The sequence below is a fragment of the Glycine max genome, chromosome 3 (assembly GCF_000004515.6).
Source record: "Glycine max cultivar Williams 82 chromosome 3, Glycine_max_v4.0, whole genome shotgun sequence".
NCBI classification, from domain to species: domain Eukaryota; kingdom Viridiplantae; phylum Streptophyta; class Magnoliopsida; order Fabales; family Fabaceae; genus Glycine; species Glycine max.
Genome location: NC_016090.4, coordinates 42,476,928 through 42,493,753, shown reverse-complemented (window position 1 = coordinate 42,493,753; position 16,826 = coordinate 42,476,928). Strand labels below are relative to the sequence as shown.

At 35.0% G+C, this 16,826-nt stretch overlaps 3 protein-coding genes across 3 annotated transcripts; 2 read left to right on the top strand and 1 right to left on the bottom strand.

Annotated features, from left to right (window-relative positions):
• Positions 1-625: 625 nt before the first annotated feature.
• On the top strand, positions 626-3,471 carry LOC100817138 (F-box protein At5g06550). Its single transcript, XM_014773930.2, is given in 4 exon segments — positions 626-1,074; positions 1,076-1,304; positions 1,307-1,982; positions 3,077-3,471. Coding segments are annotated over 4 exon segments (1,527 nt in total). The 5' UTR covers positions 626-690; the 3' UTR covers positions 3,315-3,471.
• A 624-nt stretch (positions 3,472-4,095) lies between these two features.
• Positions 4,096-6,169, top strand: LOC100816601 (pentatricopeptide repeat-containing protein At5g06540). Its single transcript, XM_014773929.3, is given in 3 exon segments — positions 4,096-4,362; positions 4,365-4,472; positions 4,475-6,169. Coding segments are annotated over 3 exon segments (1,845 nt in total). The 5' UTR covers positions 4,096-4,289; the 3' UTR covers positions 6,139-6,169.
• Positions 6,170-7,295: 1,126 nt separating this feature from the next.
• On the bottom strand, positions 7,296-14,293 carry LOC100816076 (uncharacterized). The gene is made up of 15 exons (XM_006577043.4): positions 14,144-14,293; positions 13,798-13,961; positions 13,210-13,283; positions 13,003-13,138; positions 12,803-12,891; positions 12,568-12,721; positions 12,276-12,472; positions 11,336-11,505; positions 11,142-11,237; positions 10,675-10,796; positions 10,085-10,186; positions 9,501-9,610; positions 9,087-9,174; positions 8,523-8,719; positions 7,296-7,828 (listed from the first exon to the last, which is right to left on the bottom strand). Exons 2-15 carry the CDS (start codon positions 13,906-13,908, stop codon positions 7,612-7,614), a joined length of 1,863 nt encoding a protein of 620 aa, XP_006577106.1. The 5' UTR covers positions 13,909-13,961; positions 14,144-14,293; the 3' UTR covers positions 7,296-7,611.
• Positions 14,294-16,826: the final 2,533 nt, after the last annotated feature.

Below are 16,826 nucleotides of genomic sequence, written 5' to 3'. Positions count from 1 at the left end.
CCATATGACTCATACAGATGAAAGGATAAATTGAAAAAATACTTATACCAATAATATTGTTGAGTGCACCTAACAACACCCTTTTGTTTCTACTTCTTCTATGAACCTAGTGTGGTCTAATATTATTTATTGGTTCTCGGACCTTTCTTCCCTAGACCAATCAGAAAAAAAAAAAAAAAAAAGCACGATGGACTATAATTTATTACTTTAGTTTTTCATTTTGTTAAAATGAAATTTTAAGATTAATAGTAAGAAATTAAAAATTACTTATTACACTAAAATCTAAAACCCATTTACTTTTTCAAAATATATTTTATTTTTAGATTTCAATAACAAGATATTAAATATTATGAATGTTATTTTCTAATTAAATTTAACATTTTATTAAAGATAAATATTTTTCTCTGATTTATTTTATGACAAGGATGATTCAGGATTCAAACACTTAAATATTTTATTAAGAGACATAAATTGCTAACACTTATAAGTCATTATTGCTTCAAATCCAATTTTAACATTTGTAAATAAGTTTAATAGTGATACATTCACAATATAATTTTAAATCTTCGTCTAATCATAAATTATATCACTTTCATTTTATTTAGCTTTTGGAAAGCTAGGCTTGGCGGCATAGTCACTCACTCACATATTGAAACCGAAACCAAAAACCTCGCCGTCGACGACAACACGATGCGGAGCTTCAGGATGAGAAACTTGTTATCCAGTGTTAAAAAGAAAACCATCGAAAACAGAAACAAAACTTCACGAAACTGCATTTCTATTACAAAAGAATTAGCACGTTTAGTGGAAGAAGAAGAAGAAGAAGAAGAAGTTAACGAGGAAGGCTTCAACATCAAAAGCTCTGCCCCGTCACACACTCACGGTGTTCAGCCCTTGGGGAATCTCTATCTGAACACAGGTTCCACCAACTCCAGAGACACTGGCTTAGGTAATCTTCATACCCTTTCGGATGATCTTGTTCTCGACATTCTCGGGTTTTTGGATGCTTCTTCCTTGGGGATTTTAGCCACTGTAAGCAAATCTTTCTACGTGTTCACCAACCACGAACCCCTTTTGGAGGAATCTCGTATTGGAGAATCTCCTTGGTGGATTTCACTACAAAGGGTCTTGGAAATCCACCTATGTTTCTGCTTGTTACCCTTCATTTGATTTCTTCACTAATGCTCTTGGGGGTTTCAAAGTTAGCAACTTTTATTCGGATTATCTCTTCCAGAGTTGGCTCTGTGCTAACCTTGGAATGAAGCCGGAGTGGTTGGAGAGGGATAATGTGGTTCGGAAGAGAGGAATTCGGTTGAGGAGTTTGTGTTGAATTTTGAGGAGCCTAATAAGCCGGTGTTGTTGGAAGGGTGTATTGATAATTGGGGTGTTTTGAGGAATTGGGATAGGGATTATTTGGTGAGGTTGTGTGGTGATGTTAAGTTTTCAGTTGGGTCATTGGAGATGAAGCTTGGAGAGTATTTTGGGTACTCGGGTCAGGTTAGAGAGGAAAGGCCTTTGTATTTGTTTGATCCTAAGTTTGCCGAGAAAGTTTCGAAATTGGGCGATGATTATGATGTTCCGGTGTACTTTAGGGAGGACTTGTTTGGTGTTTTGGGCAACGAGAGGCCGGACTACAGGTGGGTTATTATTGGACCTTCCGGGTCTGGATCTTCTTTCCACGTTGATCAGAATTCGACTTCGGCTTGGAATGCGGTGATCAAGGGGTCCAAGAAGTGGATCTTGTTTCCTCCCGATGTGATTCCACCTGGCGTTCATCCCAGTCCTGATGGTGCGGATGCGGCATCTCCTGTTTCGATAATTGAATGGTTTATGAACTTCTATGGTGCAACCAAAAATTGGCAAAAGAAACCAATTGAGTGCGTATGTAAAGCTGGAGAGGTGATCTTTGTGCCTTGTGGATGGTGGCATTTGGTGATCAACCTGGAGGAATCTATAGCCATAACCCAAAATTATGTCAGTAAGTGAGGTTTTTTATTGATTTCTGTATGTTTCCCAAGTTTGATTAATGAAATACTAATTTTTTAGCTTCTTTGCTGTGAGAGTGGATTTTCAATCCATTGAAACTAAACTAATTGTTTTTAATACGGGTTTTTTAAGCTAATAACTGTGGAGAGCTTGATAAAGTTATGTCTGACCTCATTGACTGTTTCTGGATGGACTGATGCTGGTCTTTTTTCCCTTAATCGTAGTTTGATACATGTTTGGCTTTTGAATGGTATGATGGATTGACTAGTCTGTTTTTGTTCTGTTGAGTAATCAAGTGCCTCATTTTAGTTGTAATATGACACCAAAACCTGAGAATCTTCAAGGAAGTAGATATTTTGATAGAAACATTTTCTCGGAATACTCATTATTTGTTTGTTGTTGATGTTAGGGGGGGCAGGTGTGGGTGGATTCTTGTAACACATTTTTGTGTCTCCAGCTCTTTCTCAATTTTTTGGAATAGCTGGATTCACTTCTATTTCTATGTAATTTCAGTACACTGGTACTAGTCTATATATATATTATATTTTTGCTGAGCAAAAAAAAATCCATTGGCACTTTAGAGTATCAGTATCACCCTTCGGGTTAGACAATTGAAAGTTTATTTGGACTCATTTTGCTGTTGTGAAGGGTCAGCAAATGGTTATTGCCTGGTTTGTAATAGCACGAAGGTTAATTATATTTGGAGATGAGGGTGGGTGAAGAATTGTTATGTATGCCTAAGCAGAGTAGGGACTGATTAGATGCTGGATTAAGTCACTTATGATAACATCTGATCTTTAAATATATTAATTTCTTATTTAAACTATTATGGCATCTGATCTTTCCATGTGGAATGTGTCTTCCAATATAATCCGAATACTTAATGAGCAAAGTGTGCATCTCAATAATAACAGCATACTTGCATTTATTCTTAATAACCCGAATACTTAATGAAACTCCTGAAATGAACTCGACATATTAATACTAAATTACTAATAATTTAATGATATTTCAAATTTAGATTCGGCTTTGTATTTTGTATGTGCAAATGATAATCTAATATCAAATGTTGGTGGTCATTTTGTTGCAGGAGAAATTTGATGAATGTCTTGGATTTTCTTAAAAGGCCAAATGCCACACTGGTATCTGGAACAAGGGATCGAGTGAATTTGTACGATAAGTTTAAGAATGCTATTGAGGCTTCTTTTCCTGGAGAAATTGATGAATTGACTCGGAAAGAAGAAGAGAGAAAGATCCAGCAGAGGAAACTTTCCTTCTGGGATACTGATGCAGATACTTATTCGGGGGCTTTCAAGTTCTCTTTCTAGAGTATTTCTCGGTGACAACTGATGTTGCTGATTCACATTGCGGGAAGATGCTATGCATCAATTTTTGACATTTTGATTAGTTTTCTATTGATTGTATTTGTACTCTTTGTATTCCTTTTTAAATGCTATAAATGTCATGGCAATCTTCCATTTTTAAGCTCCCTGTTGTTAATTATCCAAAGTGCTAAACAATGGATTCCTACTGAAGATATGTACTTAATGGAGGGTATCCTTGGAAATTTGACGGAGAGCAAATTATTTGGTGATGAATTACTCAATTTGCATTCCCTGGACATAAGATCCTCTTTAGACAAGTTTTTGTATAAGCACTAATAGAAGTTAAAAATAAGAGGGAAAAATGAAATAAATTTTTCTTATAAGATAGTTTGCTTTTGCGAAGTTAAAATCAATGTTTTAAAAAAGTTAAATGGAAGAGTTTTTATAAATTAACATATGGACTGTATTAAAATAATAATAATTAAAATGGCGATCTCATAGTTACAGACTAGTGTACCTTAACTGATACATAAGTATGGGAAAATGCTTGTTAGAACGAAAACAGTCTCGTAAAATGGTACGCAGTATTGAATGGTGGTTAGAAACTATTTTTAAAATTTATAAGAATTAAAACTATTTATTTTTCTTCGAAAAAATGAGGAATTCAATACACATACAATGTGTTTACCAACAAACATATAATGCCATGATTGACGAACAAATATTTGTCCAATTAGTAAAGATTGGACTCATCCTACAAGAATGTTGTTCAAATCTCGCTGTGATGTAAGAATTTTGTCAGTTAATAATTTGTAAACAAGTATCTTTGTAAGTAGGCGTACTCTAGTCATAGTGAGCTCATGTATCAACTCACATAAATTTTTTGTTATAAACAAATAAAATAAAAATAATGTCATGACTCATGATTCTGAATTCTGATATTTTGTTGTTGTATTATGGTGTTCTTTTCACTGAAACATGAGCATCACTAGTGGTAGCAACTCGATCCTAAAATCGCTGAGGCTGAAGAATCACAACCTTGTACTGTTGAGTGTTGTTCCAATGTTGGGGACCTCAAAATCATCCATGCCCACCTTTTCTTCGACGTGTTTGCAGCCAGTCGCCTCATTGCTTTCTGCATAGATTCAACCACCAACTTGCTCATTACGCCATAAGGGTCGCATCCCAAATCCAAAATCCCAACTTGTTCATCTACAATGCATTCATACGTGGGTGTTCCACCAGCGAAAACCCAGAAAATTCATTCCATTATTACATCAAAGCTCTACGCTTTGGTCTATTACCTGATAATATCACCCACCCTTTTTTGGTTAAGGCATGTGCCCAGCTTGAGAATGAACCTATGGGCATGCACGGACATGGTCAAGCCATTAAGCATGGATTTGAACAAGATTTTTACGTTCAAAACTCACTTGTTCATATGTATGCCACTGTTGGGGACATAAATGCTGCAAGGAGTGTTTTTCAGAGGATGTGCCGGTTTGATGTGGTGTCATGGACTTGCATGATTGCGGGGTATCACCGATGTGGGGATGCTGAATCTGCACGTGAACTGTTTGATAGAATGCCGGAGAGGAATTTGGTGACATGGAGCACGATGATTAGCGGTTATGCCCATAAAAATTGTTTTGAGAAAGCGGTTGAGATGTTTGAGGCTCTTCAGGCAGAAGGGTTGGTGGCTAATGAGGCTGTGATTGTGGATGTGATATCTTCTTGTGCTCATTTGGGGGCTCTTGCAATGGGGGAGAAAGCTCATGAGTATGTGATAAGGAATAACTTGAGTTTGAATTTGATTCTTGGGACAGCTGTGGTTGGTATGTATGCAAGATGTGGGAATATTGAGAAAGCTGTTAAGGTTTTTGAACAACTGCGGGAAAAGGATGTGCTTTGTTGGACAGCTTTGATTGCTGGATTGGCCATGCATGGTTATGCAGAGAAACCACTTTGGTATTTTTCACAAATGGAGAAAAAGGGGTTTGTTCCTCGAGACATTACGTTTACTGCAGTGTTGACAGCTTGCAGCCGTGCAGGAATGGTTGAGAGGGGTTTGGAAATATTCGAAAGCATGAAACGTGATCATGGGGTGGAGCCGAGACTGGAGCACTATGGATGTATGGTTGATCCTCTTGGCCGTGCAGGAAAGTTGGGAGAGGCAGAGAAGTTTGTTCTTGAAATGCCTGTGAAGCCAAATTCTCCAATATGGGGAGCATTGTTAGGAGCTTGCTGGATTCACAAGAATGTGGAAGTTGGGGAAATGGTGGGGAAGACTTTGTTAGAGATGCAACCAGAATATAGTGGTCATTACGTGCTACTCTCCAACATATGTGCTCGTGCAAATAAGTGGAAAGATGTTACTGTCATGAGGCAAATGATGAAGGACAGAGGAGTAAGAAAGCCAACTGGATATAGTCTCATTGAGATAGATGGAAAAGTACACGAATTTACAATTGGAGATAAAATACACCCGGAAATAGAGAAAATAGAAAGAATGTGGGAAGATATAATACTCCCAAAAATAAAACTAGCTGGCTATGTTGGAAATACCGCTGAGACAATGTTTGACATCGATGAAGAGGAAAAGGAAGGTGCCCTTCACAGGCATAGTGAGAAGCTGGCCATTGCATATATTATCAAGATTTGGCCTCCTACACCAATTCGGATTGTTAAAAACTTGCGTGTCTGTGAAGATTGTCACACAGCTACCAAGTTGATTTCAATGGTTTTCCAAGTGGAGTTGATTGTGAGAGATCGAAACCGATTCCATCACTTTAAAGAAGGTACGCGTTCTTGCATGGATTACTGGTGAAACAACAATGTGACTATATACAGATTAGAGCTACGGTTTAGGATAAAGGGTAGTTCGAATGGGATTTATCGATGATCCCAATAATTCAAATCAAATGAATTAAGTTTGTTCCAAACTTCAAATTATTAAAGCTGAATTAAAACTAATCTGATTATTCGATAATTTTTTATTTAATTTTTAGGTTTAGTATTTAATCATCTCTATTTTAAACTCTTTTTTGTTGTATCAGATTTATACGATTATGTTTATTGTCCAACTTTTTTATCATGCTTGTATTAATTAAAAATATAGAAAAAAATTATATGCACTGACACTAACAGTGTAGAATTTTTTGTATACTGTCAGTTAAACAAATATTATACTTAAATTAGTCCAAATAAATTAAATAATAAAATTTAATTTTAATTTGACTTTAAACCTAAACACCTTTAATTGGACTAAATATATGAAGATAGCATAGACAAGATGTGTTTGAATATGGATTTTAAGATTGATTTTAAAAATCATACAAGTGAATAAATAAAGGATTCTTAAGAATAAACGTTGAAGCAACCAGAGTTTGTACACATTTTCAGTTATTGTCCTAACGTAAATGAAAATAGCCTAGACAAGATGTGTTCGAATTTGGATTTTAAGATTGATTTTAAAAATCATACAAATGAATAAATAAAGGATTCTTAAGAATGAGGTTGAAGCAACCAGATGTTGTACATTTTCTCAGTTATTGTCCTAACGTGTAGAGTCCCAAGATTATTTCATATTCTTATTCAGAACAGATCATTCAAATCAATAAAGTAACCCCAAAATGATAATCCCTCTAAAATTAAATATAAACAAAATTAACTAATTTTATATTAATATTCTTGTAAAAAATATTTTTTTCCTTAAATATCTTTCATTAGAATTTGATATATATAAAAAATACTTGTTACTTATATTTAGGTGTAAAGGAGTATAATTCATTGAATGCTGTACTAAAAGTATATAGTGGTCCATGTGCCACATGCACAGCACGAGATCATCAATGGTCACAATATAGAAATTTGCATCGCTAAGAGTTTACTTGGTTAATTATATATATGTTCTTGAGTTCGAAACATAGAAAATACTTATTAACGAGATGATAAGTTCTATTCAGGCAACTTGCCAAAAAAAAATCAGGGAAAAAGAAATATCCCGCTATTGCTCAATGCAAATGGCAATTACATATTTCAATGCCAAGGCCAAAAGGCACAATGAGTTCGACATTTCGTAATTGATTTATTTCCCCTCACAAGGTCATAGTTTTGTAATCTTGAATGAAATGCTCAAAATGCATCAATTGCTAGAATCGCTTAAAACACACATTCTCGGTTGCCAACAATGTTCCCTCACAAGGTCATTCCTTGATTTTAATTTTCTGGAGGGTCAAGGGACCAGTTGGCATTTAAATAAATTAGCCATCAATGTGATGAATATAAGTTGTTTATAAGATCATACAGGGGATAGCGATGCTGTATAAGATTCATCACTGTACCTTACGCCTTTTAATGAACATGAACACAGTCCAGAAGTGACTACAGCTTCTGGAATGCCAAAAGTACTTCCGTGGTCTTGTAAGCTTTCACTGCCGGCAGCTTTAGATTCCGGCTTTTCACAAGTTGATTTTAAGGCAACATTCAAGCCAATTGAGCTAGGTTCCGTCACAAAACTGTAAGCCATATGAAAAACAAAACACCATTTAGGTTTGTAAAACAACTACGTATGGTACAACTAGTTTTAACTGGATAATGTGCAGCAAAAATTCATAACATCTCAGCAAACGTTCACGAAATTCTACTTATTAGATTGGATAGAGATCACTGTGACTCAGAACAATTGGCAAGTTACTATGAGAAATTCAGAATAGGAAAGAGGATTAAAATGTTTTCTCAAACCAACATGGCCTAATTGTTCCTAAAAAAATCCTAACATAAATTCATTAGACAAGTTTTCTCATTCACATATTAGAAAGCTTCGTTACCAGAGCTCAGCCATAAACAATTTGGCTCCAAAATCCCACTAGCCATAGGTCCACATTAGATCACCACAACAAACCTCAATCATAGCAGTCAGGGCTCTGCTTGACTTGTTTTCAAAACCATGGTTCATTACCAAGCAGTGTTCCTCTAAAGTTAAATCCAGGTTACTTGAATTTGCATGTATTACCCATATTCTCACTCATTAACCTCCAACACGTGGCTTGCATTTCAACAAGGTCAGAGAGTGAGCCTTGACCATAACCCCAATTGTTTGGACAGCTACAGATGAACTAAAAGTAGCTGTATTGGCCACATGAAATTATCCTATCTAAACAGCTCAAATTAACACTGTAAAAAGTATCACCAAACAAAGGCTATTCATACCTTGCCTCAAAGCTTCTTCCTTCAGAGGCCATCAATGCACATATACCACAAATAATCCAAGGTGGAAGAAGTGCATCCTTAATTTCAATGGTACAAAGGCTATCTGATGACCCTTGTGCCGACTCACCATCTTTCCATATAGACCCATTGTAAGAAGCAGCAATGTCTTCAGCTCTTCTAGTCTCCACACATTTAATCTGAGAAACAGAAGTATAGAATTCCAATGATTTAAAATAGCTAGCAGAAGAAAAATAATTATTGCAGCTTTAAACAAACTGGACAAAAAAAAAATCATTTTTCAAGCTATGGGTTCCTCTACATGGAGTTCAGTAAGACAACAATACATTATTGATAGTAGACCAATGCACAGATTTAAAAAACTAAGCAACTAGTAACAATAACATAGACCACATAAGAAACTCTATACTGGAAACACAGTATTACTTGCCCAAGTAACTTATAAGAGGAATGGCAGGACAATTCAATAATCAACTTAAATTGACAAATTACAGAATCAAAGAACATGAGAAATTAAATGGAAAGAAAATGAAGCCAAGGACATACATCAGGAGAAGACAAAGCAGAATTTTGAAATGGCACAGGAGAGCATAAGACAGGTACGTCCACACTAGACAGTGAGGTCAAGAGAAACCTGCAGAGTGCAGACAAAAAAACATTAGTCAGCAGCGCATGATTGAAAATATAAGAGTAAACATCAAATAAGTCTGATTTAATTTAGGCTAATGAAAGTGACCGATGACCTTTCCTAAAAGCATTGTTTAGCTTATTTCATAGTCAAGCTTGTCAAAATATTTTAATTTTTTTTTCAGTAAACTTCACACTCAAGTTTACAAATAAGCTCTCATTTTATAAGAACTTACAGAACAAATGCTTAGTTAACTTGTTTACCAAAACATGCCAAAGTCTCAATTAAAAAACCTGGAAAGGAAGCTATAAAGAATTTAAAAGGTCAGTCACCTGTAATTTAGTAAAAAGTCATATAAAGCATGTACATTGTTGTTGCCACTAAAAGCCAGCAAAGATTCTGGGCTATTATCAACATCAGAGAATGACCTTAATCGCCGAGTCTGTGTTATTTCAAATAGCAAGCACCAATTAATGTAAATTATACATAGAGAAGAAAAAAATAGCACTGGAATTAATTGATAGACAAACTCACAGAACACCATAATATGCACAAAAAGGACAGCCAACTATTAACACGAAATGCAAGACAATAACTAATTTGAATAGCTTATGTATGCATTTTATTAATGAAATTTTATCCATCAACAAGTTGAGTTTAATTTAGATATACATGTAAAACTCAACTCTTTTAGTAATGTTTTTTACACAATTCTAAATTAAACACCAAATAGTTCAGTTAATGCTAACTGGGAGCCAACAGTAACAGAGAAGTATAGTTTCAATATTCAGAGAAAATTTATCAATAGAATCACAAAGAGATAAGCGCTATATGTCAGGGAATTGATCATTCACAGAGATAATACAAACATCATTTGGAAAAGCAAGCACTATATAAATAGCATATAGATACAAACCTGTCCTAAGTTTTGCTTCTCTATCTCTGACAACTCAACTAGATCCTCAGTTGAAACTTGTTCCACTTTTGAATGGCAAAGAGGCATAGAGAAACAGAGATCCTAATAAAAGGGCATACAACCAAAAATAAAGTTCAGAGATCATCAACAAAACAAATATTATAATGACAACAACAAAATAAAGAAGCTCCGCTAAACAAGCAGTCTAGAGTAAAGCCCTAAAATAACATGAGTACTTGTATGGAAAATTACATTTCGTTAAGTTAAAAATGTCAGTAGTCAAAGTCTTAGAATAAGTACAGCCCTTGTTGAGTTGTTACTCATTATGCTCCTTGTCATGATCTACTTAAAGAACACATTGTTGGCAAGTGGCAACTACAATCAGTCTACTACTTTTTGACAAAAATCTAGTAAGAGAAAACAAATAAATTGCCTTATACCTACTACACTTTCACAGACAGTTTCCTAGAAACCTTAGGCAAACATTACCGCTCCCCCCCCCCCCCCCCTCAACACACACAAAAAAGGGCAATTTTTATTTACAAATAGACTATTAGAAACCAATGAATAATAATATGAGTACAGCTTACATGCTCTCTTAACAATGATCTTAATCCCTGGGTTGACTGAGAGATATAAGCATGGCACGAACATTTGGATTTCCCAGAGCTGTCCCCACCAGTGAACATCACCACAAACTGGGCAGTGCTAACTAGAAAATAAAAGGAAGAAAAAAATAACAACTGCAACATTCAACATTCCAATACAAATAAATAAATGTGCTAATAAAAGATAATGCATAATGAAGTTGGAAGAATCAAATAATAGCAAAATTAAGTCTGCATCAATAATACCTCAAGAACCTGCATCAATACAAGAAACAAGTGTATTTTTTATCATGATATCTTTATGCAGAAACAAATTGAATTGCATCTCACAAGCAGACACAGAAAAATCCAGAATAGAAAATGCAATATAAAAAAGCATCGTATAAACATATTTATATAATTATTACAACATTATCTGACAAAAGAAACTGAAGGTATTGTGTAATTACCATAAAAAAGGCCACAAATGTTCTTTCGAAGCATGTAATAGAGGTCCCGGAAGGATTCTTCCCAAGCTACTTGTCTTTTCCTTAAGAACTCCAATTCTATTGACGGAAAAGATGGGGAATATTGCTTAAGGAAAATAGAGAAAGGAAAACTAAAAAGAAACCATAAATGAGAATGCTGAAAACTGATTGACAACCTGCATCTGATGTTGATGAGCTCAAGACAGAAATTAGAGAAGGTGGTAGAATGGATTGCGGATACATCCATGAATGTAAAACTTTAAAGCCCTTGGAACCTCTCATATTCAGACTCTTGAAATAACTATGCTGGGAGGTTAACTGAGGCATGGTACCACACACAAGTGACCTATGTATTGTGAAATTTGGAAATCAAAATAACCTTCAAAAAAAGACAAGAAGGGACAACAAGGATTTGACACCAAAGTAAGCAAGAAATGAAAAATCCAAACAAATCTCATAAATAGGTGCTGCAACTATAGTCTACATAACACATAGATAAACAGAAGAGACTGGTTACCCATTCAAGGTATCAATGTCTGTGCAAAACAAGCTCTATATAGACAAAACAGATTTTATGATAGAAACATGAAAACTTTACATGGTTACTAAGATAGAAAAAGGAATTATACTAGCAATATGTAACCTAGTTCATCCAAATAAAGAAAATATTGAGAGCCTGAAAAGTATTTCGGTCATACTATACAGCATGTATGGTAAATGCATTAGTTCCATCAACACCCATATCATTACATCAAATGTCAATATTTTTATTCTGAATTTCTGAAATATCATGAAACTGGACTCCCGTCATATAGCTCAAACTAACCATTATGTTTAAAAAAATTTACCAGCTATCTAATACTGACAGCAATCCAGTTGAATTGACTTAACAACATTTGGTAAATAATTCATCAGACTCTATGTCAACATTGAGCATAAAATCAAATGATTTTCATACAAACTATAAAAGCATTAAGGAAACATAAAATACCTGATCTTTTCAATATATAAACTATGAATTCCAGTGTAAAAAGCTTTTTAATTCGGTCCATTGTTTCCTATTCCTACGAGGCTTGATGCCAATGCATTAGTCCATCCTATGCACTCATTACTTACCAATTCACAGAAGAGGAGGATACAATCCGCATGCTGGTTTTTAGAGTAAGATCCAAAAGGACCTTCTTGCCCGGTAAATGGAATTCGGATAAGAAATTTCCTTTAACAGCTGTCAAATCTTGTCCTTCAGACAAATCAGCAGCCGTGTCATTAGGATTAGATGGTTCAAGTGCAGCTAGTCCTCTTAATGCTTTTCCCTATAATTTATCATTATTGATATTAATAGCCTAATTATGAGGATTTAAAATGTAAGCAAACAGATAAAAAAAGGTCAGATGCTGTCATTGTATACCAGGTCAATAGTAGCCGTGCCACAAGATGTATCAACAGCTGATGAAAGTTCAGCAACACTACGAAATTTTCCTTGGCTCCACTTTTCAAATGTTTGGCAAGATTGTAATACACTAGCTTTGCTGACCTCACTGGAAGTAACAGAATTCTCCAAGCTGACAACAAATTTGAAACACGATCAGCATTGGGAAAATTTAACAATGGGATCAAGCAAACATATAAAGTATGAAGCAAACCATGTATTTCCTTGATGTCCCTTAGCCTCAAAAGTTGAAAAAACTGAAAGATTCTTCAGATTACTAGTTTGCCCCAAAGATGGATTTTCCTGAGCATAGTAACAAATATCAAAAACATTAACATCTTGGGATCAATGATTTAATGAAGATGCCAACTGAATAAACTAAATGAGTCATAAATTGGGCAAAAACATAATAACCTTTGCATTTTCCTTGCCAGATGCAATTTTAAACCTGGACTTTTTGGCAGCAAATACTTCATCAACCCGTGTGTCTGTGTATCTAGGGGGCTTCCACAACTTTGATTTTTTAAATCCATTGTCCACTTCAGTGGTCCTGCAAACATAAATCAAGCAAGTTCTAAGCAAATTAAGAAGCAGTAGATTGAAAGGGAAGCATAAGCTTACTTTGTAGGATCAGCCAAGGGGGGTTGAGATTCATCAGTAAAGTCCACAACACTTGCCCGCTTCAACAGCTCTCCCTGTCAAGAATGTACAGATTGAAAATTAAATGTTTACCCCCACCACATTTAAATACTAGTTGTTCATATGGAAAGAAAGAAATTACTATTTGATTCTAAAATTGAAACTGTGCTATGACTACATGTGGATTGGGAGGCATCAGAATACAAACTGCATTTCAATTGAAATGAGAAATGAGCATATGCAATACTACATGACAAATAATAAAGATGCAACTCATCACAAACAATAAGTCTGCATAGTTTACTCCCAAATCATAATCCTAGGGAATATTTTACTTCAAGGCAACCATTTACACATTATCTTCAAGGCAAAAACACCTTGAGAGCATGCACCTAGTCAAGCAAAAAGCACATATAGCAACTAATCCTCAGACTAGTGAAAATGAAATTAAATGTCACAACTCACAAATGTATAATAATAAAATCAATAATGAACTATGATAACCGAAACATCTTCAATATAATCACACAGATTGAATGCTAAATTGAGGTCAAGAGTTTGGTAACTTACCCTAAGTTCTGACGGTGTCTTCTTTCTAGCCATAGATCCAGTTTTCAAAGGTCCGGAGCCAAGTTGGTGAGAGCTCGAGGGCACAGAACTTGGTTTAGCCACTTTTGCCATGCCTCGTTTCGTCGCGCGTACTTTACCAATCAAAACACGTCATCGAGAATAATCTGCAAGTGCAGATTCCGTAAGCCAGAAAGGATTTACAGTAGAATTCACAAATTGCACAATTAGAGAACACGATAAGTGTGCTACTAATTATGAGCGCAAGGGAATATAGATTAACGGCTTAGGTTTTGAAAAATAGAATAGAATAAATGCGAATCGGAAGCAGGAGGGAAAGAGAAGAGACCGAATCGTGTCGTGGAAGATTCAACGGCGAACGGTGTCGTATCGGTTTTCGGCGCAGCAGAGGGAGAGGGAAGAGAGCGAAAATGGGAGCGGGCAAGCGAAGCGGGACCTAGTGAAAATGCTTCGTTTCATTTTTACGTGTGCGTTTACATTTTAAAACGAAAATTTTGATTTCCCTCCTGTTTGTGACGCCGTTACAGCAGCGTTCGTGACCGTTTGTACTTTCGGAATTTATGTTGGGCTCACCTGCTGGGCGGTGGAGACATATAGGTTTGAAGTATAAAAATTTTAAAAACGAATTTGTACATTGATTTATAAAATAATTAAATACTTATTTATGAATTTTTAAATAGTAATTTATAAAATATTAAAAATAAAATTGTAATTTTACTTTGATGATATATTTTAATTTTCTAGATTAATTATTTAATGTTAATTTATTTTTTTATTACATTTTAAAAAATATATTACATTTAATAATACAGTAGGATTTTGGGAAATTTATTATTAATTTTATTAGTTAATTTTTTAGTAATAGAATGAAAAAAATTATTATGAAATATGAAACTTGACTATTATTTAAATAATTACATTAATTGATATTAATGTACGAATTTGTAAATTATGATTAGAATCAAAGATTGGGTCAGACTTTAGATAGAGCTTTAGGAGGAACCTTCGGTAGACAGGTTGTTGATGATAAAGAAGAAGCCCCTTAACATCAAAGGTCAACAGCACTGACACGTAGACAATGGCCAACTGCAGTTATTACTGAGGAGGTTGAGCATGTGGATCATGCTGCTAACGAGGTTCATGAGGAGCCTCAGGGGCCACTTACAGATCATGTATGTGTTGATACAAAGGGTTTTTCAAGCGGCCCCCGTGGTACATCAGTGTTGACATCATATGCTGATCATGTGACAGCCAGAGTTTGGATAGGAGATGCAGTTATTTGTTTAATTATATCATATTTGAATAATTATTTATCATTCTATTTTAACTAATTAATTTTAATTATTTGCAAAAACATGTTGAGTTGAAAATGATATCAAGGGAGAAAGGCAAAGAAATTTGGAAGGTCTATACCTAAGATTAGGGGTGGGTAAACGGGTTCAGGTCCATGGACTGGTCCGCGGGGCTCGCGGTCTGCGCGAGGTACGGATCAATTTTTTTAAAAGGTTCATAGTTATGTCATATTTTTGGATCCGTCCCGCTTAACCCGCGGACAATGCGAGTTTGGCCCGCGGGTTGCCCGCAGCCCACATTAGGTTTGATTTGTATGACCCAGACCCAATTCTATTATGTTTGATTTTCTCTTTTTCACTTTAAACTTTTCTTTTAAAATAATAGATAAAGAAATATATTAGATAAGATAAAGATTTAAAGATAAAAATAAAAGATTTAAATTAAAAGATGATAAAGATAAAAAATGATAAGATAAGAAAAATAAAAAATAACAGAAATAAAATATTAAGATAAAAAAAAGATAAGTAATAGCATGTTAAAAATCTTCCTTTTTGATATTTTCTCGATCTTTTTTTCTTTTAATCTATCTTTTTCATATCTGCAAACCATAAATAATAAAAATATCAATTCTTATTCTTTAAGCTAAAAATAATTGTTAAATAAATATTTTTAAAGATATTTCAATATATTTTTATTATAAAAAATAGCTCACATTATATTTAGCAGTTATCATTATAGCAGGCTAGAAACATTTTTTCTCCTCACGGTTTTTCTCCACCACGTAGTCATGCACGCGCGCAAGTCATACGAATCTTTCCCTTCCAAGGAAAACAAAACGTAACTCACACTCACGCAGTCACGCAACACACCACAGCACAGTCTCGGCCCACCACCGCGCCACCATGCGAAGTACATTTCTTCTCTTTCTAAAATTTGTTTTTATCCTATTTTTGTTGGGGCTGATTCATTGTTGTTGTACTCTTAAATATGGAGATGGAGAAGACTCAAGCTACTTCAAATATGAAATCATTTGTTGTTGAAGATGTTTAAATTTCATATTTTAGATTTATTACTTGGATTTTCTGATGTGAACCTGAGTAGGAGTGGATCGTTTGATACAGGCTACGGAGGTTTGGATGACGCCACTTCCGGTGAAGGAAGATAAGTCAGGGTAGACGCCACAAGGATTACCTTGATAAGTCTGAGATTGGTTCAACAAGGAACTCAGAGAGAAACTCTCACCAAATTTTATCAAATGTCAAAAGTTTTTTTATTCAAAACAAAAACCCATACTTATAGTGTAGCTGAACAAAAAGATAAAAATAGACATGGGCCTTTTAAACAGTTTGGGCCAAAATTACAATAAAAATAAATTATAACTAAAAACTTATTTAACTTGGGCCTTCAAATTAGTTTGGGCCTTCAGCAACAATTAATAGTCTTGATAGTGTCTCTGCCTCTGGGCCTTCATCCTTCTCTAATTGGGCCTTCATCCTTCTCCACTCGGGGGCTTTGTCCTTCTCCACTTGAGCCTTCGTCCTTCTCCACTTGGGCCTTTAGCCTGTATTTGGCCAGTTTCATGATTCTCATCATTCCCTCCTTCTTGGAAAACATTTGTCCTCAAATGTTCAGGATCATCACCGGGTTCAAGTACCACTTCCTTCCTTTTCTTGTGGGCTTGCTTGACATAGCTTTCATTCTTCTTTGCAATTTGCACC